Source organism: Cygnus atratus, chromosome 13 (genome assembly GCF_013377495.2).
Source record: "Cygnus atratus isolate AKBS03 ecotype Queensland, Australia chromosome 13, CAtr_DNAZoo_HiC_assembly, whole genome shotgun sequence".
Taxonomy (NCBI): domain Eukaryota; kingdom Metazoa; phylum Chordata; class Aves; order Anseriformes; family Anatidae; genus Cygnus; species Cygnus atratus.
Genome location: NC_066374.1, coordinates 18,889,569 through 18,913,982, shown reverse-complemented (window position 1 = coordinate 18,913,982; position 24,414 = coordinate 18,889,569). Strand labels below are relative to the sequence as shown.

Genomic DNA, 24,414 nt, shown 5'->3' with positions numbered 1-24,414 from the left:
CTAACGGTGAAAAGAGACCCATTAAATTGTCTTGAGGCACATACCTCAGCAGTCACCATTCTCTTTAAATGAAAATAGTGTACTGGGAGCCTCCTGGATGCCACCGTGGTCCCATAATACATATGCATTCCTGGTATACTTTGCAATTTTTTTTTTGTATAACAGAAGGAAAATAATCACTTGGATTTTAAACCCATGACAGCCTAGGTTTCAATACCTTATTATATTCCTAATAGACTTTTATTTTCTGAAATTGAAGATCGTTATGACTGATGAAAAAGGAGACCAGGGTGCGAAAGCGGGAGTCCTGAAAACTCGCAACGGGAGGGAATCTGCACAAAAACATCCAGTGCGTTGGTCGGACACTCCTTCCTCCTGCACCCGCCCCAGAGCTGCTCTTCGCAAGTGAACAAATACAGCTCACCACGTGTGATATGCACCTGGGCAGCACCAGCCAGGAGAAGGACGTTAACTTTAGCACACTTTGTTTTATCGCTGCTTTCTCCCAGAACCACCGCCCACTGGGAAATTCTGAGGAGACACCACTTAATTCCAACAAAGTGTCTGAATAAAACAAATAATCCACCTCTGTGACTGATTTTTTTTTTTTTTGTGCTGTGGTGCGAAGTGTTAACCATATGCAGCTTTGTACATGGTACATACAGTTTGTATACAACAGCAAAAGTTGGGCAGATAACCTGCAGGTAATCCCCTCCAGCTTGATATTTGTTGGGGAGGGATCGATGTGGATTAGAACTACTTGACTAACAGAAGCCTCTCGTTGTGCTCACTATGTGGACAACACTGGAGGAAGCGTAGCTGTCTGTTCCATGGGCGAGCAAATCTGACCACAAGTCAGGTACAAGACTTTGATCGAAAAGCCCGCTCTGTTCAAGTCGCATCCTATTTTAAAACAACATGAAGACGGCACAACTCATTTCCCACTGAATGCTGCCTTACGTAGAGGTAGAGAGTGACCACGTGGGCTTTGTGTCATTATTTGCTAACTCACTAATATCGATGTGATTATTTAGGATAAGTTAACAGCAAGGATGTGTGAATGAAACACGAGAAAATGATATTCTACCCTACAAATCCCAACAAGGCAATTTCTAACTAGGCCCAGTCATTTCTGAAAAAAATCACATCATCTCGCACAGAAAAGAACCTTCTATATACGACAGCACGTCTCCTGCATTTTCATACAGATTTTCTTAAAAAGCCATTTCTCAGACATCCCATGGGCAACTGTTCAACGCTTTCCCTGGCTGCAGCCTCGCATACAAATCGCGTCGGTCCCAGTGCACGGGATGCCCGAGCAGCGCTGCTTGGCATGCCTGGCGGCAGTGGGATCGCAGCACCATGCCGGGCCTAGCACCAAGCAAACCAAAGCCCATCTCCCCTTCACCCATTTATTTCAATAGATCACAAATACGAACTAATCAGTAGAGATTTAAAGCCTGACGATTAAGTCACAATGAAGCAAAACGTTTATCTTTTCACATTCTCCATATTGACGTCAAACGAATAAACAAACTTTGTATGTTAATCTTGCCATACTGAATATTTCACTTGTTAGAGAAATACCGCATTGTAGAACTTATTTTAATGCAGTTTTGTCTTTAAATTTGCTTGACTCCCCCCAGCATGCCCAGGAGCCCCGTGCTGCCCTCACGCCCTCCTTATGATGTCACCTCCTGCGGCAAGGACGCGTGGCACAGGCACCCGCGTGTCACACAGTGCTGCAGGAGGGACCCACCCAAGGACAGTAAGTACTTGAGAGCACTCAGGGAGTGGGGGCAGCTTGTGACACAGGGCTCTGAGATGGAGTCCCACCTTCGGGGAAAAAAGGGAGAAAAAACAGGTTTGGGGCAAAACAGTAATTATCAAGTATTGCAAATGTCAAGCTGGTGTGCCAGAAACATCCACTGCTCACTGATGTTAGCACAGGGTTCAATGGATGATAACACCCAAGTCAAAAATAAAAATGGTGCTTTGAATATTTTCCTTATACGACCCCAAAAACTCTGCTAACACAACTTACTTCTAAGAGATCTATACCTACCAGCAGCTCTGTGCTACAATCTGGCCTCATTGTAGCTCCACATTAAGTTTTTTTTTTTCTGAGGAAAGCATCTCAAGTGCAACCATTTCTTTTCAAAGCGTTGACAAACATTTCTATGGTTCCTGACTTACAGTGGTGGAAGGTCACAGCTCAGCTCTCGCCACTCGCTCTCTTTTCCATAGACGGAAGGTCTCACTGAGCAGCGACTCAGTCTGGAGACAATGATCCATGAAGAGACTCTTGGCTTTCCTAGAAAATAAAGTCTGTCTAAATCATTTAAGCGGGATAACGCTTTCCTCCTTCGTGGAAAAAAGTGTCTTTCACGGCCTGTCTTATCTTTGTTATGAAAAAAAAAAACGCCTTTCACTCAAGCTGCAGCACAATGATCTCGTCCTACCAGCACTAGACATTCCCCCTCACTGAGCCCATGTTTCCTAGCATTGGGTCTCCAGCATGAATAATTGCTGTGCAGGGCCTGGCAATGGGCAGAGCGCAGGTTTTCTTGCCATCTCTTCAAGAACGACTGATCGCCCCCGGCTGGCTCAGCTCCTTCCCCGGCGGGGCCGGGCCGGCCACGTCTCCACGCGGCTGCCGGGGGCGGCTGCAGGGAGCTGCAGCACCGCTTTGACCCAACGCACGGGCGAAACCGCCGTGACGAGGCCAGAACTCCTCTGGCTGTGGGTGGTGGAAACCATGCCGGGATTAAGTTAGCAGAGACGCGCGATCGGTAACGCACAATCCTACAGCGAGTCTCGCTGCCAGGACTCCTCCATCGATCAGCGGTGAAGCTCTGACAAGGGACGTCTCTGTCTGTCTGGGCTTTTGCCACCTCTATATGCTGGGAACTACTTAGCAAACGTGACTGGACTCGGTGGCTGTCACTCTGTGGCTGCATCCATCTCCACTTCAGGCCCCGAAATTACCTCCTGTACTCCCCGAGGCTGGCTACAAAAAGAAGCTATATTTTGGCAGAGCTAAGAAAAGGGAGGAGGAAAGCAGCTGCTTAAAGGTAAAAAAGAAAATATTTAAACAACAACGATTTGAAGTCAGTTTTAGCAGATTATGATCATTGACCTAATACAACCCAATACCAACGCTCACACGTCTAAAATGGAAGGTAACGTACCAACAAAGAGGGGCATGCAGGATCCTTGGTATTTTGACATTTGAAAGAGCTTTTTCACCTGTAAAACAGCAAACCGCGTGCCATCATGGCAAGCCTCAGGACAGCCTTTTTTTTTTTTTTTTCCAGGGACTGACTGCAGCACAACAAAAACTTTCTGCCTGCCTAAAACAAACCTCCCTGATCAGCATCTGTCTCTGCCCATGTTCTCAGTCTCTGCAATATACTGTTATTTGCTTTGTTTTCATGATATTTAGGATTAAGTTATTACATTTCCAGATATTTCCCCATAGACATTTTCTTAAACAGCTTACGTTGAAATAGTAATAATCCCTTGGATGGTCATGCTGATTGTTCACCTTATTTCTTTTCACTAGGGTAGGTCTGTAAATTAGATCTCTCTTCTCCAAAGTTTTCTTGGATGAATGGTTTCATTAATAAGAAAAGAAACAGAAATCGATTCAAGCATTCTAAAGGCTCTGAAGCAAAATAATTTCAAAGTAAAAAGAATTTAGGAAATTTCAAAACCCAGAGAATAAAAGGACTTTTTAAACTAGGATTTATAGAAAACAGATAAAGTATGGGAAAAAATACAGCAGATTATAGAAACTTGCCAAGACATGCGAGACTTCACAGCTAGATATGCTGAAATACATTTTTGCACTGGATTTTCCAGTGTTTCTTTCCTGATGATACCTTTTTCTTCTCCTCTCAGCTTTATCTTCTAAGACATTAAGAAATTTTGTTTGATCTTCTAAATTAAATTTCCCTTTGCTAGTTTCATCCGAGTACTAAATTGCATGCAGCTTTTTATCTTTGCATCCCAAATAATAATAATCTCCCCCCGATGCTCACACCTTTGGAAAACTGTTAGCAAGGATACCTTCATCAGACCTCTAGCCTTGTTGAGCATCTACATTTATTGTTCTCAAAGTATTTTCTCTTCTGCTGAGAAGGAATAGTGCCTGTAGCATGTAAAACCAACGCCCTCTTAATGAGGTAACGATGGTTTTGTATATGGGTTTGTATATGTACACGTGTCTATTTCTGCACACTCAAGAAAGGAAACATTTGGAAGGAGTTTGTTTCACCGACCCCACTGATTATCAGGATATTCCTATAACGAGATGTGCAAGCACACACTTTTGCTGAATGTACCACAAAGCATCACTGGCAGCAAATCATCCTATTCTTAGCTCCATATAATTTGTAAGGACATTTGAAGGCATGTACCAGGGCATAAATCATTCACTGTACACAATTGATTCATGTGAAGTTTAAGTTAGTTCACTCTGAACTCAAAACAGTTACCACTGCGGTGATTTTATAAAATGTCTCTTCCCTTGGGAAGAAAGCATCTAAATCAAGCTTGGTTTCAAGCCACAAAAATTAACGATAGGTATTCTCATCTCAACGTGCAGGAAGCCATACACATAAATCCCCATGTCAAGATGAGGTTCGTATAATTTTAAGCATTCCACAAGCCCCAGATTCGAACGCAAACTAGGAAACTTAAACTAGGGAAACCTCACTTAAACTAGGAAAGCCTCTCCATTCTAATCTTTTCACTTTTAAGAAAAACACATTAAATGGTCAGAAAAATGTGCGCATACAAAATAATTTGTCTTTGAAGTAGCCCAGGAAAAATTCAGTTAAGCCTAGATTGGGTAAACTGCGGTCCTAAGAGCTGCCACGCACTCAGCTAGCTGGGATTCAGAACAAGGTTGTATCTACTTCTGTATTGCTCTCTTCTGCCTTATCTAAAGGATATGCCCAATGAGTTTGGGGCTGAGAGAAGAAAATAGCAGAGAAAGCAGTGACGCCAGCCCTGATGCAGGGCAGAGGAGCGTCCCAGCCAGCAGTGGCACGTGTCCCAGCAGCAGCACGACCCCGAGGCGAGGCAGGATGGACGCAGGCACCCAGACTCACCCGTCCACAGCCCCACAAAGAGGCAGGGGTCTTCCCCCATGCCGCAGCTTTCTTCAGACTGCTGTAAAGAACTGTTGCGTGATGCTCCTCAAAGCGCAACTGTGCTCTGTTGGGGCTATATCCTGTGTGTTTCTGTCACAGATTAAATGAAATACAGCTTGGAGTGGAAGAGGGTGACAGCCTTTATTTAATCAAAAATGCAATTTTAATCCAACAACATGTTAAAGTGTTGTTACTTTTATTTAAAATACCATGCACGCATTACTGTCATTAGCAGTGTATGACTTGCCACTTATTTAGACAGAGCACATTAGAAAAATTCAGAGCGAACACCATTTTGTCTCATTGGTTTTAAAAGCAGCAAGAAATGTCTCATCGCCCAAAAATGCCTAGGCCTGATTATCATGTGTACAAGGTAAAGCTTTTTCTCTCCGTGCTCCCCTCTCTCCCGTTTGAATTTCAGATACCAAAAGGTCTAATCCAATGCAACAGCCACGGATGAATTTTTCCCTGAAGTTTTCGAAGCCGTGCCGACCAGGGTCAAAGCCCAGATCGAAGCCATCAGACTTACACGTGAGTACGCCCAAGGCTCGCATCTGACAACGTGCGGGGCCTGCAGGGACTGGAGCAGGTCCCTGCATCCACAGGAGGGACGGGGGGGCAAAGTGAGCAGCGTGGGGCTGTTCAGTAACGTGCCAAATTTCCATCTTCCAGCACCAGAAGCACGCAGGGCCCCCGGCTGGCCGAGCAGCCCCTGCCACACCAGTCGCCCCCTCCCAGCCCCGGGGGGAGCCCGCAGGCTCCAGCCGCCCACCCCGGCCTTTGGTGGTGAGCGCACAGCGGCCGGGGCCACCGAGCCCACGGGCAGGCCGGCCCGACGCTGGTTGGCAGCAGCCACTACTCTTCGTCTTCGAGCAAAAAAAGGCACCCCTCGCTGCGGCTGCAGCCATAACCTCTCCTGCACCGGCCTCGGCGGCTGCTCGGAGTCCTGCGGAGCCAAATCCTTCATTTTCTTTAGAAATAAAAGCAACGCCGCAGCGGGGCCAGCCGGCATCCCCCCCCACGCAGCAAAGCCCACAGCGGGGACATGTTCAGCAGCGTGCAAACTGCTCCCCTCAGCTGGTCTCACCCTGCGATAAAGCCAAGGGGCCTCCGGTCACCTGCCAGCCCCCCGCTGCAGCCCCCAAGGACAGCCAGGGGCCAGCGAGGGCCAGCGTCTCCCCTCCCTGCCTGGAGATCATCTCGCTGAAGAAAGGCTTCGCCGTCAAGGCCTTCCCCACCTTCAGCCAAAGTCGCTCGCCCCCAGGCCCTGCCAGCCCCCACAAGGCCCTGCCAGGGGCCGCTGCATCCAAAAGGGCCGAGGCAGCGGGTGTCCCCACAGGCGGCCGAGCACCGAGATCCGCACCCTTGGTAAGGCTGAAGGGAAGAAGCAGAACTTGGGATCCCCTGGGGGTGGCCCTCATCCATCGTGGCGGTACCCAAGTGGGAGGGTGGCACATCACATGCCCCCCAGGGATCCCCAAACGCCATGAAATCATGGGTATGTACCTACCCAAGTATTAACATCCTTAGAAACGATTGACATCTCTTCTTTCACAGCCTGGAGCCAGGTGGGTCCACAAATTCCTGTAGAGAGAAACCTGCCCCCCTCAGCACTCAGATCCTGCGAGGACACCACAGCTCGAAGCACACAGCAGCTCTTCCTGGCCAGTTCACAGTTTAAGAGTGCTTTGATTTTTATTTTATTTTTTAAAGCCGTGTGCAAGACATTAATGACATACTGCTTGTTAACACGCAAAGGTTAAAATGTCTGTGTATCACCTAGCTAAATCCATTTATGCATATAGTTAAATGGCACCAATACTGACAGTGCCTCCTTCCTGCAGAAACAACCCACTCCAAAAGCGACCTTCCCATAGACTTTGCTTTTCACTCAGCTTGCCTAACACTGGAGCTGTACAGATAATGGAGCAGTTCCCAACAGCAGCCATAAAACACACTCAAAAGCTAGTTATGTATCCAGCTAATAGAATTAGGAAGTAATTTAACACTGAAATTCTGCTGCTAACAAAGGTCATGTTCAACCAGTAAGCATTTTACAAGCGTTTCTAAAGCAACAGTTCTGAAAACTGAGCATTCTCCTAAAAGCAGCTGCGGCAATTCTTGTGATGGTAAGATCAGCAGCAACAGCCCTTAGCAGTAGCAAAATATCTTTAAAATCCCTTTCCATTAAGCAATGAACATGTGCAAAGTCCTGGAAGGCAGACCGCCTTCCAGGCCCCACCACCTGGTTGGGAGTCATTGCCGTGGCCCAAAAGCTGAGCTGCTCATCCTTTGGTAAGCTAATCAAAACTTCCATTGATCCACTCTGTGTTTTCCTTCTCTTCACTTTCCAATAATTTAGGGCAATATTATTATTTTTTTTTAATTAAATACAAAGGCCTTTCCATGTTTCAGAAAATTAATCACTTTTGGCATTTATTAGTTATTCATTTCTGTTTAAAGCATGTTTTATAATTCATTAAACTACCTCAAAAATTAAATTTTTAACAGCCCAAGGCCCAAAATATGTTTAAGTAAGAAAATTAAGCACAGTAATAAATAGCAAAGAATTCTGAAATATTAATTTGGCCTGTAGCATTTCAAATGTTTATTTGTGGTAATTAATTTGAAACCAAGTTTACATTGCCTCTCTCAGTAGTTTGCTAGGAACTTTCGGTTATGTTACTAATTTCCTCAGATTTGCCCTTCTGATAGTACGTTCCATCACTGACAACCACTCCCAATGTATTGAAATGAATTCTTTCAGCCGTTTCCAAATTTGATCATTTTCCATGAGACGCAGAAAATTAAGCAGACAGCTGAAGGATATGTTCCCGGCTCAGTGCGGGGGGAGTTCGTTACCCGAGGCCGATTATTAACACTATGCAACGGTTCTGTGCCCCTCACCGACCTGCGAGGAAACCACTTACTTTACCGTGGCACAAGTGGCACAGTGTCAAAAGCAAGTGATTGTGCCCCACACAGAGGCAGCCTCTGATACAAATAAATGTAAATTAAGGTATAAGAAATGACATGCACCTGAAAGAAGCCTCACCCAAAGGATTACTATGGCTTCCCCCTATGCTGGGCCTTACAGGACATGGTGACACAGGTCAGTGCTAGCCCGTCGCCAATCAGCAAACCAGCCGGCACGCTTCCGTAACTCCGCCAGGAAAGCTCTTAAATAATTTTTATTCCTAGAGTTGTCTTATTCCCTCAAGTATTGTCTTGTCATCAGCAAGCTTTAGTAAGAACTTTTCTACCGTAGAGTCTACCCCAATGCTGAATCCTGCAGAATCACGGAATATTAAATTGCAGTAAGTTCCCTAATCAAAATAGCAAACACGTGCAACGTTGTGTTACAGGCACGTAAGTACACTTCTACGCCAGTTCTGCTGAAGCAGAATCCAAAAGCTTTGACCAGTTCACTAAATGAAGAGATTTGATCTCTATTTCGTGGATTTTTAGGTTTTTGCTCCTCTAGATCAGAAGCTCCCAATGCCCCCCCTATAAAACAAGCCCTCGCAATTACAAACGAAGCAGCAGATCACAAGGCCAGCGGCCGCCGGGGCCGCCCCCCCTGCTCCGTGCCCCCAGCCCGGGCCGTGCCGTGCGGGGCTGCCGCCACCTCCCGGCCGCCTCGGCCCCGGGCCAGCCCCTCGGTACTGGGACACCGCCACGAAGTGCTAGCGTCGCAAAAGCGCGTTACACATGAGGGAAGGCAAACTACCGTCTATCCTGTTCACTCACCTGTGTTTCTAACACGCAGGAGAGGAGAAAGTTTGTCATGATTTGTCATGAAGCCCTGCAGAGCCTGTGCGGGCACCAGACCAGGAGCAGCCCAGAAGGGCAGGATCCCTCAGAGCAGGATCCCTCAGGGCAGGGAAACTGAACCCGGCCTAGGCCCTCCCAGGCCGCTCTGCCCATCGATGTGCCGCCGCCTCCAGCACAGCGCCACACTGTGCCATCAGCGATGGCAACTTGATTCCGTGGCTGCCTGAGGAAAGCTGCTCAGCTAAAGCAAGCACCTATTTTAAGGTGAAAATAAAAATGCTCTCAAAACACATTTTTAACATTTTCTACCCCATTAAAACACAAAAGAAAGAAGTGGGAAGGTACCTCATTGTCATAAAACTTCAGAGATGAATCACAAGCAAAACTGAGCTCTTCTGAGAGCCAAGGTTTGCAAGAAAGCACAGCAATACAGAATGTACCTTATTTAATCTTGTTCCTAAATCTCTGCACTGGCATCTCAATTTTATTTTTTTAATCCATGCCTTGCTTCTTTTCCCAGCAGCAGTCAGTCTCAATCAACCATCTAAAGAATGCACTACTTGAGAGCTTGGGGTTGTTGGTAGTTTTTTTGGAAGTTTTCAGTCTGATCTCCCCACCACCACCACCACCACCATCAAATGGAGCAAGCCACGCTCCTCTGCAAACCTGTTTCTTGCTGCCTCCCCTATGGCTTCCACTATCCCTCCAGGCACCACCAGGGGCTTCAGCCCTCCACCAGCCCCCGTAGCAGCTTTGGCAGCCCCCCACGCATGGCCAGCCCCTGGGCACACTTCTGGCTGCCTGGGGAAACACAACAACGCCCTGCCACGAGGCACTCGGTCCTCAATTTAGCTCCTGCTTCTCCCTTCCTATGTCAGTTACCGACTTATTAATGAAAACATCACAAAATCTGGCACACTTTTTCCTCTCCAGACTGCTCAGCAGTTATCTCAGGGCTCCTTCCTCAGCAGGCCATGCCAAGGGCCGGGTGACTCCTGCCACCAGACAGGCCTAAAGGAGTCTTTAAAAAGTGCCTTGGGGGAACAAACATGAGCTGGGAGATGGATTTACTTCAGGCAATTTTAGAAAAATCCTTTGTGTGTATTTGTACCGATACGGTAAATGAAAAACAAGACTGCAGCACTAGTTACCAAATACCTTATTTTAAAACCACATATTGCACTTCAGTGCAATTACATTGACTTATACTCATCCTGTGATGGGATTAGCTACATAGCGAAGTGTGCTGCCACCTAGTAGTGATGTATCAACATTTGGCTGTGTAGTAATAGCTCAGATATAGGACAAAAGAATTCTATCAGCTGAAGCAATATATCTTAAATTCAAAACCAACTAGTAGTAGGAAGAGCTTTTCACTACAACTTTTTATGACCTGACGTGGCAAACACTGATGCAGATAGTTAACCATTTGCACAGGTCACTGCTGTTAATGCGATTACTCTCATTTGCAATGTAAGTGCCTTTATTTCAAAGGACCAGACCTTTGCAGAAAAATTATTTCTTCTTGTATACATGAAGTCAAAGCTGAATACCTGAAAAACGTACAGAAGGTAGATTATCCCACCCTAAAGTAATACATCAATCCTATCAGTGGATGTATGGTTTATTGAAAGTGTGGCATGAAACACTTTACTGTGAATATAAATTTATAAACAGCTCTTGACGTATGTGTTGTTTTGGCAAGGCTTACCAAATAATGCAATTCACAGTACATTTAATTTAGGAATGTTTGCTCATTGATTTTTATATCATTTTTTTTAAAAAAGAGTTGAACTTCCAAATCATAAATGACCTATTTTTGTCAATTATAAAATATTATGAATTTGCAACCTTTTTATTCCAGTACTCAAGGAACTGCCAGCTATTTAAAACTAAATTTATCATTATTCACAAAGTTTAACAAAAATAAATACAATTTTGAGGTTGTCTTTGGCATGTCGTAATTCAAGGCAATAGTATCTTTTAGCAGCACAGTGCAAAGAAAGACAACATACCATACAATGCACTACTAGATTCAGCCTTACAAGGAGAAGAGAACGTAGTACAATGCAAACTTTAATGTCAATATATACAGAGCTTTAAAGAAAACATTTTTTAAAATTAAATGAAATAAATACAATATGATACAAAATCCACAATATGCTTAGAGAAAGAAATGACAGTTACAATATCTGATAACGGGGACCTTTTGTATAGTTTCATCTTTGAAGTACCTCAGAGAGCATGTGATTCATTGCACGCTGTTTTCAATTAATGCCCTTTTGTATATTGAGATTTATAGCCAGTCACGTGCCAGAATAGTTTTAGCTCTAATCAGAGTATCAGTGCAAGATGCCAAAGTGCTTGGGATATTATGACACTGCAATTACTTAGCAAATGCTGCTCGTAAGCCTAATGCAAAACATACAAAATAGGAACACTTTGTCCTGCAAAGGAGATCCACCTTGAGCATGTTTTCAGTTCTCACACACACACACACGCAAAAAAAGAACAACTCCACAAACCCGGATCCTATGTTATTCAAACTCATTATTGGTAATAGGCTATCTCCCAAATCTTAATCATTAAGAGACATAATCAAAGATATTTATCATTTAAAGTTTTCAAAGTAAAATTGCTTTCTTTATATAAGAAAATCTCAAGAAAGCTTGTCACTGATTAACGGGGAGGGGCATGGGGCAGGTGAGCAACTTCTATTTAGGTAAGATACTGTAATACTCAAATCAACTTTAGCTATACGCTAGGGTGTTGGTTTTTGTTTTGTTTTGGATTTGTATTGTTTTATTCAAAGGAAAATACAGGCTTATCAACAAAATAATTTGGGGCAGTAAATGTTTAAGAAAATACACTGAAGTAGGGACAAGATTTATTCAGAGGGTACTTAACTAAAGAGAAGTTAATGCATAAGGATGGTACATGGTGTATAACAGTGTATGCATGTTACCAATAGGTATACTAATACATACTCAAGAAAAAAAAGTGAGTGAACTTTCAACGAGCAGCTTAAAAAAAACCTGTAGAGCTGTGATAGCATTACATAAGGACCCTATTATCATGGCTTAAGAAGCCTTCTGAAATCTGCTCCTCCTTTCCCTCCCACAAACATCAGCAAAGTTTCAACTCTGATAGGATTAAAAAACTTAAGTGCTACAGAAGTACATAAAACCCCATAATTGCATTGATGCATGAGCCTTATTTCACTTATATGAATCAGGATAATTACTATATTACTATGTAATTCATTTAACTCAATCCTTATAAGCTCTCCTAACTTTTTAATTGCAACATTTGACAGCAGAGAGAAGAACAGTAGATGCAGCCATCTGTCACTGCAAATGACCGGTGTATACTGCAAGTAACTTCCAATTGTTGCTTTGCTAGGTGTAATTTTAACTACTGGACATATTAATTTCTTCAATACATATATTAAGATTAGCTTTGGAAAATGAACTAAAACATGGAAGACAATTCAAGCTCAGTATGACTGACTTGGGTAAGGTTTTGGATGCCTTCTCTGAATGCTAGCAGAACATTTAAAACCATGGAACATGGGCCTCAACTAGAAGTATGCTTAGACCACCTACACCTTAGGCTCTTTACAGGGTCAAGAAGAATTTACTAGTTTCAAGCATAATGGGAAAAATACACAACATGCTAACAACAGCATTTAGACAAGCCACAGAACAGCAGCTTAAATGAATCTACCCACGCTAATGTTCGCTGGTACAGGCACTCTTCATTACGCACCACTGGCAGATGTTGATGCCACTGTATAGCTTTTGAATACAATACAAGAATACAATAGAGTTCTTTGGTTTTCATCAAAAGAAAAACTGAAGATAATAATTACAATATCCAAAGAGTGAAAAAGAAGCAGATATGTCAAGTATGGGCTCCAGCTACAGTTCAGGTCTGTAGGTATCTACTCCTTTCAGTGAGAACTGTATCAGACTGATAGTGAGAGCTAGCGCTCATTTATAACTGCCATTATCAAAATCAGAGATGTCGTCATTGTGCTGGCAGTAACAGAGATCGCACCCAAAATATCAGAGCAGTGAAGAAAATTTCTGTATTATAGTATGATCATAACTAATCTTGAACTGTGCAGAGACAACATGAAAATGAAACATTACACTAACCTTTCACTCCAACCAAGAGCATGTTCAAATAAGTGTTCTTCCATTTCAAACACTGAACTGATAATGCATCATCTGTTTGTGAGTATTAATAATTGAACAAAATCTGAGCTTGAAAAAAAATATGAAGTTACAAAAGAAATATCAAAGATAATCATTAAATACCATATTAGAAGTAAATGCGTAAGAACTCTTTTGTATCCCTGTATATCCAAAATGTTTCAAAACTGATATGCTGAAATATTCATAGCAAGTTAACTTCTTCCCCTCAAGTGATTTAAGGATTAAAAATCGGCATACCAGAATACGCTGGTCTTGTCAGATATAAGAAAGATGTTTGTCCATATGTTTTCCTTGTGATAAGACAACTTGTTAACATTGCAGTCGCTGAAACCTTGCCTTTGCCCCAGGAGTACCATTTGCACTAAAGGCTAGTAATGATATAAAAACACACCAGGGATAAACTTATAGATGTTTAAAATTCTTTGCTAAGAATCAGAATATCCATCTTGTTTGCACGTATTTCTTCTTACCACCTTTCTTTTGACAAGAACTTGAGTGTCTTCAGCTGCTTACAACTGTATTTGTGCAAAATGCTTTTAAGGTGCTTATAATGTGGTGCTTCTAAGCAAGCTAAAAGAAAATACCAATATAAACACTGTTAAATGATTCATGAATAAAGCCATTAAAGACCAGCTGCTACCTTACGGGAAAGCTGAAGACAATTCAAGTTTGACATTTTAGTTCTGTTCCATTCCTTGCATTACCCTCTACCAACGTAGTTTTTACTAGTGCATTACAACCCACGTTACAGCTTGACCTTGGTCAAGGTAGCTTATTTCTACCACATTTAGTCTACCCCTCTCTACTCAGTGAATTCAAATTCTTCTGGTAGTTATTTATAAGTTGACAAACAAAATTACACAGACTGTAAGTGAGAGGTTTACACACATACTTCTGGGCCAAGGTCTCTGGTATTAAAAAGGATGAACCAACTGCATAAGGCGCAGATTTGGTACTAAACAATAAGCTTTCCAGGAAGCAGTCATGTTCTTTGATAGCTTTCAAGCATTTCAAACAGGCACCTCAAAATCTGGCACAAATGGCCCCAGTATGCTTCCAACATCTATCAAACACTCAAATTGAGTATGGGGTATGTTCTGCATGATACAAATAGCACACCTATGTTTGCTATATTCATTAAGTCTCAAATCTACATATATTCATACCTAACTATTTGGCCAGATAATTTCCATCTTCCCCCACCACAACAGAAGAAAGCAGCTCATCTAACAGTACTTTCAATGCCACCAAGTACTTCACAGGTATAAGCAAAAACCAGCCAGCACCCTCTGCATTTTAAGATCCGAGTTACTATTGCCATTCTTGGAAGTTAGGCCAGAATTCTTCGGAAAGCTTTTTCTTCCCTTTCTTCCTGTCTCAAAATGCAGAGTTCTGCCATCGTAGATGTCTTGTAATTCGCCAAAGCTATCGGGAACAGGAAATTCAATGATGGCAAATCAGTCAACTACAATTTTTGGTCACTTGCATTCTCCAACTCTTCACAGTCTAACTGTTGGTCACTAATATACTTACCTAATGTTTAAAATGCGTACCATCCTACTATGTCAATACAATTGTACAGTAATGTCTACAACTTGTGAAAATATTTTACTTTAAGCTTATTATCTCTGAATGTATTAGTTCCCAGTCTACGAGCAGATGCAAGTCAGCACTGGTTTTGAGTCAAAACTCAAAGGTGATTCTGGCCCTGAGATTTGTTTCCTGTCTATCACAGCACATAGAAAGAGCTGAAATCCTAACACCAAGACAGAGAGAACAAGTGAGTGCCGGCAACGGGATATTGTCAGTAACTTGCCCATAACTGTGAAATTTCTTGGTCAAAATTCCCTTATCTGGGCACACTGCAAGGCTTATTTATTTTCCCAAGCTACCCCTACAGTTAGGCAAATAGAATTTTGCATTTATGTTTTGTAGTATTTGTACATGCGGCTAGAGATTCAGATAGAAGCAACGTTCTATAAAAACCAAATAAATAAAATTAAAATCCACACGCCAAGTTTGTTATAACAAAGTGTCAGTTTGTCTCATACACCAAATATACTTAATATTGGATATATTCAGTGGAAATATCTGCCAAGGAAACAGTAATATAGCCATTGTACAAATGGATAGGCAATTTTTTTTTTTTTAAACAAAACTGGATTGCATGATGTTGTCTTAAAATAACAATATTATTTCAATCCTTAATTTTGACTGTTTATACACATACTTACTTTCTCCAGCTCAGTGCAGGACACAGTACCATTCATGGTAATAATTAGAAGTGTTCATTTTCCTGTAAGAGGCCATTAGTTAACCAGCATTTTTCTCGAGTCACAAGTGATCAAATTGATTTTACAGGTAAAGTGCAGGACCTTACACATTGCTTTTGTTTATATTTTCCACATAAACTTATCCGTTACTGGCACCATGCAAACACAGACCTGCCAAATTAGCATTAATGCATTTAATATTGGCACAATACATCAGTCAGATTTTCATAAAAGTAATGAAAAAGATAAATGAATTAAGTTGAATCAGTTAAGTGTCCAATTACAAAATTAAGAATTTGTCCTTCACAACAGTATTTAAATATGTGAAGAAATGAAAAAACTTACACTGACACTTTTTTATGTACAACTTGGTCATTGACAACGGTCCCCAAAACCATTTTTTTTTTTAAATGAACCCAGCAAAACTCTACAGAATGCGAAATAATATTTGCAACAGATCTCTTAAAGGACAGTGTAGAGAAATTCATTATGGTGTGTACCTGATGTTAAATTAATTTAACAGATACAGCCTGTAAAACAGCACAGTATGAACCTGTGGATTTTTTTTTTTTTTTTTTAAAAAAGGACTTTTACAGAATTCAAGTAGTGTAGCAGGAAACCATAGATGCCTTTTGATCACAGGTCAGGCAAAGTAGAGCCACTTATTGGATTTTCCCCTTGCTTCTGTTTGCTAAGGTGTCCCAGTGGATCTATAAGTCTGTAGATGTTAGCTTTTTCATGCTCCGTCGTTGAGCTAAACTTGAGGCTGCAACAGGCTCTAACACTGGCTGAAATGTCTTGTGATTCAGTGCAGAATATGTAGCAGCCATGGCTCCCTAGAGAACAATGAATCACATAAAAGGTTGTAAAAGTCTTTTTTTTTTTAACATCAGAAGATAAAACAATTCAATATTAAATTCTTACAGAATTCTATAAAAATAGGGCTTACAGTAGGTCATATACATTTTCTAAAGTTTGTTTTGAAAGAAAAAAAGATGTATTGCTGAATCCTTCAGGTTTCTAAGCACGGGTGTATGACATCTTTTTCTTTCCTGTGTATTTCTTCTACATACCTTAGATGTAGCAGTAACCTCTCAATGTGGGTCAGAATCAGTATCTTCCAAGCAATATTAGCATCAATTTATCAAATACAGCCACTTAAGTGGCTATTCAGGTCCTGACTTATGAACACAACATAATTAAGACTAACTTTCACAGGTCTTTGCTTTTTAATCCTACAAAATTGATGGAGTCTTAAAAGCTGTTTGCATATATTAGAATTTGCTTGTGCATCCCAGGTCAGAATCACAGATACAAAACGAACAGATAAAGCAAGTGCAAAAATTGTAGCTAGATTGCTAATTTTTGTTGTTGTCAGGAGACCGTAATACAGTTTGAAACAAATCTCAAAAGGTTTCGTAGAATCATAGACTAATTGACTATCCTGAGTCGGAAGGGACCCACAAGGATCGAGTCCAACTCATGGCTCCACACAGGACCACGCAAAGAAAAAAACATAAATCAAAACTTATCTGAGAGTGTTGTGCAAATGCTTCTTGAGCTTGCCATAACCAGTTCCCTGGGGAACCTGTTTCAGTGCCTGAATTTCTTGAATAAGAACGCTAGGGGACCTGTGGAAGTCTCAGATAACTGTCTGAGCTGGTTCCTGTATGGCCAAAGCTACCTTAATCTTTGAAAGCACAAAAGGAACAAACAGAAAAGTCTAAAAAAAGTTCACTGATTATTTGTCTGCTTATATAACGTAAGTGAGGATGTACATACTAGCAAAGAGAAAGGAAAGCTAAGTACAAAAATCAGTTTGCCTGTAGCTTCAGAAGTGACCCAAATCATTGCACATCCATCAGCTCAAGCCATATTCACTCCCCAGGTTTACCTTTACTAGATGTGGTGCATCTTGCCTGTTTAGTTGATAATGCGGCAACTGGTCCCTACATGCTATCCACGAATGTTTTAATACTTGCTCTGCTGTATACCTCTGATGTGGATCTACATGAAGCATATGTGATAACAAGTCCTAGATAAAAACAAACACATACTATTCAGTTAAAATAATCTTAATACAGACTGTAAGACATTAATTATGGCAGTAATTTAAAAAGGATCTTATGTGGCAGGGATAAACAATGCAAACACGCAAATCAGCAGATAAATTGGATCATTTTGTGCCTTGACACTGCAGAAGTCTGAAAACAATGTGGTATACTATAATCAGTTTAACAGAGCAGGCCTTTATTGTAAAGAAACTTACTGTTGTTTCCATGTTTCATATTTCAATTTGTTTATAACATGTCTAAAAGACCAGAAATACTATTAAAATCTAACAGAAAGTGCTTATGGAAGAATATTATTGGCAAATACCTTTCCTCATTCCTACTATGCACTTGGGGTCTGCAACGTATTACACTTGAGTTCGTATACATATATTCGCTATATACCACCAAAGATTTTTTCCTTCAAGATATATAAAGAGTAAAACCAAACAAGAATGAACATTTGTTTTTGGCTGTTTAGAAGCATTAGTAACAAGCTAGGAATTGTAGTGTCGGTCAAAAGATGAGCTGGATGGGAAGTACACAGAAAAGACAGGAATAGCTTGAAAGAAAACAAAATATGAACAAGCTGACAGAATGTTCCCTTTGTTTTAGGTACAAAATGTTAAATGTTCTTGACTATGCAGAATTGAATTACTTGTGCTAAGACAGAATCAGCCAGCAAGTATTCTGAATCACTCCTATTGGGATGAACAAATAGCGCAGTCCCAAAGGATTAGGTAAAAAAAAAATATTAACACCAAGATTTATAAAAGGTAAAAATAGTGACTAAGATACCTACAGAGTAGGCCGACACGAAACCCTGAGAACACATACAGCAATTGATACACAATGCATGACAGCATCTTTAAACAAAGCAGCGTAATCAAGCTGACAGAGACTATTTGCAAAATATCCAGGTATATCAAATTATTAGTTTAATTGCTGAAAGTAGTAACAAAAACACAGAGACCTGATAACTTCAGTGTCAAAAAAGTCAAAAGAGTGAGCCTATACTACAGGAAAAAAATATTAATACAAAAACTAGTTGGCTACTATAACTAACATAACTGTAAAAAGACATCCTTCCATTTAAGTAATACCACATACATCTGGTTTTGGTCCAATATAAACAATGAATTAAATGATTAGGAAAGCTTATACAGGGACCCATCCTATCTAAAATGGGTATCAGTGACCTGGGTGAAACAACAGAGCACACCTGTCATGTTTGCAATGAGAACTGAACAAGAAGTATGTGTAAAGAGCTGACGAGTTCAAGGGCCAGGCAGCCATCCAAGAGGACCCAGGCAGGATGGAGTTCTGGGCCAGCCAGAACCTTACAAAATTCGATGAGGACAAACACAAATTTCTCCACTTGGGAAGGAATAAATCCTTGCCTAGATACAAGCTAGTGACTGTTTAGGAAACAGCTTTGCTGAAAAGGACCCGGAGGTCTTTGTAGGGCAGCAAGCTGAACTACCAGTGTGACCTGCTTTCCAAGAAAGCAGACAGCATCTTGGGTTGAAGCACAGCAAGTACACTGAGGGAGGCAATTGCATTCCTTCAGTCAGCACAGCTAAAGAAATGGAGACAGAGGACAAAATAAAACAAGAAGTGTTCTGGCTTTAAATCAGAAGAAACTTCTTCCTCATTAAGGTAGTCAAGAGAAGGCTGCCTGGGCAGGTTGTAGTCTTCACCCTTGGAGGTTTTCAAAATCAGACTGAATAAAACCCTGAGCTACCTATTCTGATCATGAGCTGACCCTGTTTTGAGCAGGAGGTTGGTGACCTTTATTGCAATAAACTTTGCAGACAAGACTAGCAAACTCGTGTGTTAGATTAGTCTTTTTTATGGCACTCAATAAATGTTTGTTTGAATTCTACAAAATACAAGGAAAAAAACGAAACATATTTATACCTTGGCTGCATCTGAAACAGTGTCCCAGTTGCCTCCACTTAAGGAGAATTTTCCACTGCCTATTCGTACCAGGATCTCCTCAGGAGTATCATTAGGACCATTTGCAAATGGAGTATAGCTATTGAAAGGGAAAAAAAAATTAAGAAATTGTTAAAACCTCATTAATCATTTTGACAAGTTATTCCACTACTGACACTAACACACTCTATACTATCAAATAAAGCATATATTAAATTAGCATTTCACCTTTGAAACTATTATTTTCTTTTTCCCCATAATTGTTACTCGACTGTTACTCAAGTAGAATAAATAGTAATGCAGATTAACAAGATGTTTTAAGTAAGTATCTTAATAATACCTTCTAACTAGTGCAGACTTTCACATCACGTGAAAATGATTCATAAACAAAAAGTTGTGTTAGACAACCAGAGCAATTAAGTAATCCAAACCTAGAACAGCACCCCAACAGAAAACCTAATGAAGCTGGAGTAATATAGAGTTTGGGGTATGGACGTACATTTTGACAAAGAATGAGCAAAATGTATTTACATCTACAATTTGTGGAAAAAGCTGCAAGACAAATCAATCAAGATTTGTTTTTATTTATTTTTAAGTGAGTTTGGGAGGCTTAAACCACAAGATTATTGGTTTGGGAGGCTTTTAATAGCTTACTGGATTTCCTGTAAATTCAGATTATTTTCCTATAAATCCTACTGTGAAGAACAAAATAATCAAACTGGCAAGTCTGAAACCCCTATCTTAATGACTTTTTAGTCATTCATTTAGACATTCAAAAATACACCTTTTAACAGTTTCAGAAGTAGTACAATGTTTTGGCATCTCCTATGGTCATAGGCTAGTACCAAGTTAGCTTTAATTTTTAAAAAATCAAATCTCACTCAAATGAATTACATCATAACACCCCTCAGATATCAAATCAGCATGACAGCAGTAATACATATTAATGCGTTGTATCTTAGTACTTTGAAAGCTTTACATAGAAGTCAACCAACATCAAAGGTTTAGGAAGTATCCCAACCAGTTTAGTTGTAGTACTTCAGATGATGAGCTTAAGGAGAACAAAATGGAAAGCTAGGAAATCAAGTTGGACCATTCTTCTCCCTTACTTGTTACCTGCTGTGTCTTTTGTTCAGACAATGTTTCTTACACATGCAGGCAGGGTAATGCCCAAGATCTGCATGACTGCATATAAATCATACAGAAAACTGAGTTTCGATGACAAAACTCTAGTGGTGGTAGTGATTTTACCGGGAGAAGTACAGTATGATCAAGAAGTTTCCAGAAGACAGTATTTATAGATAAAGATGGAAAAAATATACTTTACCTGTCAGAACAGAATTCAATGGCAAATTGATAAACGCTATTACTTTTTGAAGTACTTTCTAGTCCTTAATGAAAGTTTAGGAAACTGAAGAGGTTACAAGCCAGTTCATTCTGTAAAAGGGCCATGAATTAAGGCTGCGGAAAGAGATACAAGAGGATGGACTACAAGGCTAGGGGGGGAGGACAAGGTGCAGAAGGAAAAAAAAGAAAACCAACACATGGTTTTCCAGACTAAGAGCTCTCCCCCAAGCTAGGGAGGGTCTTTGGCATCCTCTAGTCATGTACTAGGGAAGAGAGAAGCCCCAAAACTACCTGCAAGATAAGCCTTGTTTATGTACACATTTATAAACTCACAGCTTCTTGTTCCTCTTCAGAGTCTTTGTTATTCTGCATTCAAACCAGTGAGGTAATATCTTACAATTTTAATAAAAGCATGGATTCGTGCAGCATGCTGTAATTTTAGGTAAACAAAATAAGCTAATATCTCACCCTGCCAACATTGTGTAAAGAAGAACACCCAAGCTCCATATGTCACAAGCAGCATCATAACCTTGTCGCATGAGAACCTTTTAAAAAAAAAAGTTAGAGACTTTTCATATACTTTAAAAAAAAGAAAAAAGCCATCCCTCACCCCCAAACCACTACACACACAGGCTGAGGAAGGATAAGTCAGTGCCAATATAGTTTCAGAGGCTTCATCATTTCTTGTTCAATATACAGGTTATAGTAACTATTGACAATATTTCTTGTTCCCAGAAAGTCATCTTAGGATTCTCAACGGGCATCCATCTTATTTTTGAGGGTAGGCTCTACTATTTTTAAAAAGACTTATTATAAACACATATGTACTAGTATTTATAGAAACATCTAAGGAAAACTAGCAGGGTAGGTTTTTGTTTTGTTTTTAAAACTACTGAAAGGATTAAGTATTTGATACATCAAAACCAGTGTAGACAAAATGCACGGCAGCTTAAGATACCTCTGGTGCCACGAAATTTGCAGTGTAGCATGGAGTTAGAAGTAGTCCATTTTCTCCTCGAAGTTGTTTTGCAAATCCAAAATCACAAATCCTGATAGAATCAGCATTATTTGAATCATCCGTATATAAAATATTACTAGGTTTAAGGTCTCGATGCACTACCTTTAAAAAAAGATATGTTAAAATCTATTATTTCAAAGATGTACAAACATACATACATGCAAATTTCACAATTCATAACCAATAACAAGTATAGTAAGCTAGAGACTAACACTTCCACACAATTATCTAACTTTCAAGTAACAAAAAATATATTTCAGTAACCTCATAAAAAAGCATACTGGCTCATAATGCAACTGGAACTAAACATAACCAACTCACAAACAAGCATAGAACAAACATCTGCCGCTTCATAAGTAAAAGCAGAGTTAAAAGGGCTTGCAGAATAATTACATGGGTCACTTATCTCGTCTTTTATAGAAAATACTCAAATCCTCCCTTCTGCTGTTAAAAAAAGCCTCTCAAAGCACGTAACCAATAGCATTTGTTAATTCTAAGAGCTGTGAATAAAACAAATCACTCACTCCTTGGCAGTGCAGGTAATCCACAGTTTTAGTTATAGTGTATAATACAGCACTAGCCTCTCGTTCCGAGAAGAACTTCTGTCTGAGAATTCGATCAAGCAGCTCTCCTCCTTTCATCAGCTCAGTGACGAGGTATATGAATCTACCATCATCATACACCTGAAGAAGTTTAACAAGCACACATATATACACACATACATATTCATCCAGATCATCCATAATTATAGAACCTGAAAAATCTGAAAATTACAGACTAGATTGTTCACCCATTCACGTATATGAACATAAAGTGCAAACAGCAGGGGCTGTCAAATTTAATTCTGCAATTCAAGAGCTTTAAAGCATGAAGTCTAAAGAAAGCTTGTGTCATTCTGTGAGATGTTGAGATAATAGATTATTAAATCATGACTCAGAATGACATTTCTTCAGTCTAGGAACTTCTGTTTGTAAGAGGAGACTAGCTCTATCACTCCCTGTTCCTCTTCCCCTCCAGAGGATTTTTAGCTGCTGATACTTTGCACATACACGACACATCCAACTGCTTTTTCAGATTCAGATCACCAACACATTAACTGATTTGAAATTAGAAGAAATATGACTTTTTAACACGTACATCATTTCTCACTTCAAGTTCATTAAACAATCTTTTTAAAATGTTAGTATCAGGACACTTAAAATACTCTACTATATATACTGCTGTCAATATATTTTGCTGTGCAAAAGAAATGTAAACCCCAATAAACTCCCTACATCTATATTTATACATAAATATATATTGACTAGTGTGTAATAAGAGGTAGCAGAGATAGGTACATACATCCTTTAAAGTAATAATATTTGGATGCTGTCCATAACGCATGAGAATCTCAATTTCTTCTGAGGGATCCCTCTTACTTTTATCAATTATCTGCAAAATACAGTAACATGAAAACAAATTTTGCAACAGTTTCAAAAATGTCAAGAGTTCATTACTTCTTATTAATTGTGACTAACTCATCTTCCAGCTTCACATCCCTGTTTACTCAGTTCTTGTTCTATCCTTGCTACCAGTTAAATCTATCATTAACGCAGCCTAATCTGCTCCAGTGGACAATGGAATTCACTTGACTGCCTGAAGCATCACTTCCCTGCAGGCCAGTCCCAACCTACTGAATCTCATTTATTTTACTTCAGGTGTGCTCATCATACAATATTTTCAGACTTCAAAACTGTACTTTCAAAATTAGTTCTTCAATGCCACAACTTTACCCACAAAAACAGGAACTACAGAAGCCAATATGCAATTTCAGTGGAAGAAGAAAACTGTTTTCATTTCTCACTGCACATAAACAGCTACAGTAACTATAGAATTCATGCATTTAAACATCTGCTACACAGTAAGTCAAAAATAAAGTTACTAAAAGTACCTTTACAGCAAACTCCATATTTGTAGCTATGTGTATACATCGCTTGCAAACGGAGTAGGAACCAACACCAATATCTTCCTTCAGTTCATATACATCAGTAAACTGCACACTGTTTCCATGAAGTTGCTTTAAAAAACAAACACATACAAATTGTCATCTAAAACAACAAGAATCTATACACTATTTCCAGCAGCAAAAGTTCTTCTTGCTTGCCCATGATCTCTTTTGAATCCTTGCTCCAGAAAGGCAGCAACTTGCTTCCCTGCACCCCGAATTGTGTAGTTAGATACCCTGTGGATTGATTTTAATAACATTTTATAATAGTCTCCACAACAGAAAAGAACAAACTGCAAACACTACATACTGGTTAATATTTGGCATTTGAAAAAAGGTTTACCAAATAAAGAACTTTTACCTGTACTATTGGCAGTATATTGGTGAGTGGTGATATTTTATGATCTTCTACAGTAGTAGTTGCAACAAAACTAAATCCTTTGAAGAGCTGATGTGCGTTCGCACTAGGTGGGACTCCTGGAGAATCTAGTTGCACACACATTTCATTAGCATGACTAAAGCTTAGCAAAGCTTTTTTTTTTGAACATTCAGTACAGATATGTTAGAAGAAACATTTTGAGGGAACAGACAAAAGTAGCACTAGACATTGAATTAAGACTTCTATCCAGTGATCTGTCTTACAGTATTTC

At 40.2% G+C, this 24,414-nt stretch overlaps 1 protein-coding gene across 3 annotated transcripts in view; it reads right to left on the bottom strand.

Annotated features, from left to right (window-relative positions):
* Window positions 1-10,535: 10,535 nt before the first annotated feature.
* Window positions 10,536-24,414, bottom strand: part of RPS6KA6 (ribosomal protein S6 kinase A6) — a 43,411-nt gene continuing 29,532 nt past the window's right edge. For all 3 annotated transcript variants that reach the window (XM_035541762.2, XM_035541765.2, XM_035541764.2), the window contains exons 14-22: window positions 24,126-24,250; window positions 23,711-23,836; window positions 23,122-23,211; window positions 22,305-22,463; window positions 21,721-21,882; window positions 21,231-21,307; window positions 19,398-19,515; window positions 17,321-17,461; window positions 10,536-16,262 (exon numbers count right to left, since the gene is read on the bottom strand). In XM_035541762.2, coding sequence (XP_035397655.1) covers window positions 16,137-16,262; window positions 17,321-17,461; window positions 19,398-19,515; window positions 21,231-21,307; window positions 21,721-21,882; window positions 22,305-22,463; window positions 23,122-23,211; window positions 23,711-23,836; window positions 24,126-24,250 — 1,124 coding nt within the window. In that variant the 3' untranslated portion in view covers window positions 10,536-16,136. The remainder of the gene's footprint in view (window positions 16,263-17,320; window positions 17,462-19,397; window positions 19,516-21,230; window positions 21,308-21,720; window positions 21,883-22,304; window positions 22,464-23,121; window positions 23,212-23,710; window positions 23,837-24,125; window positions 24,251-24,414) is intronic.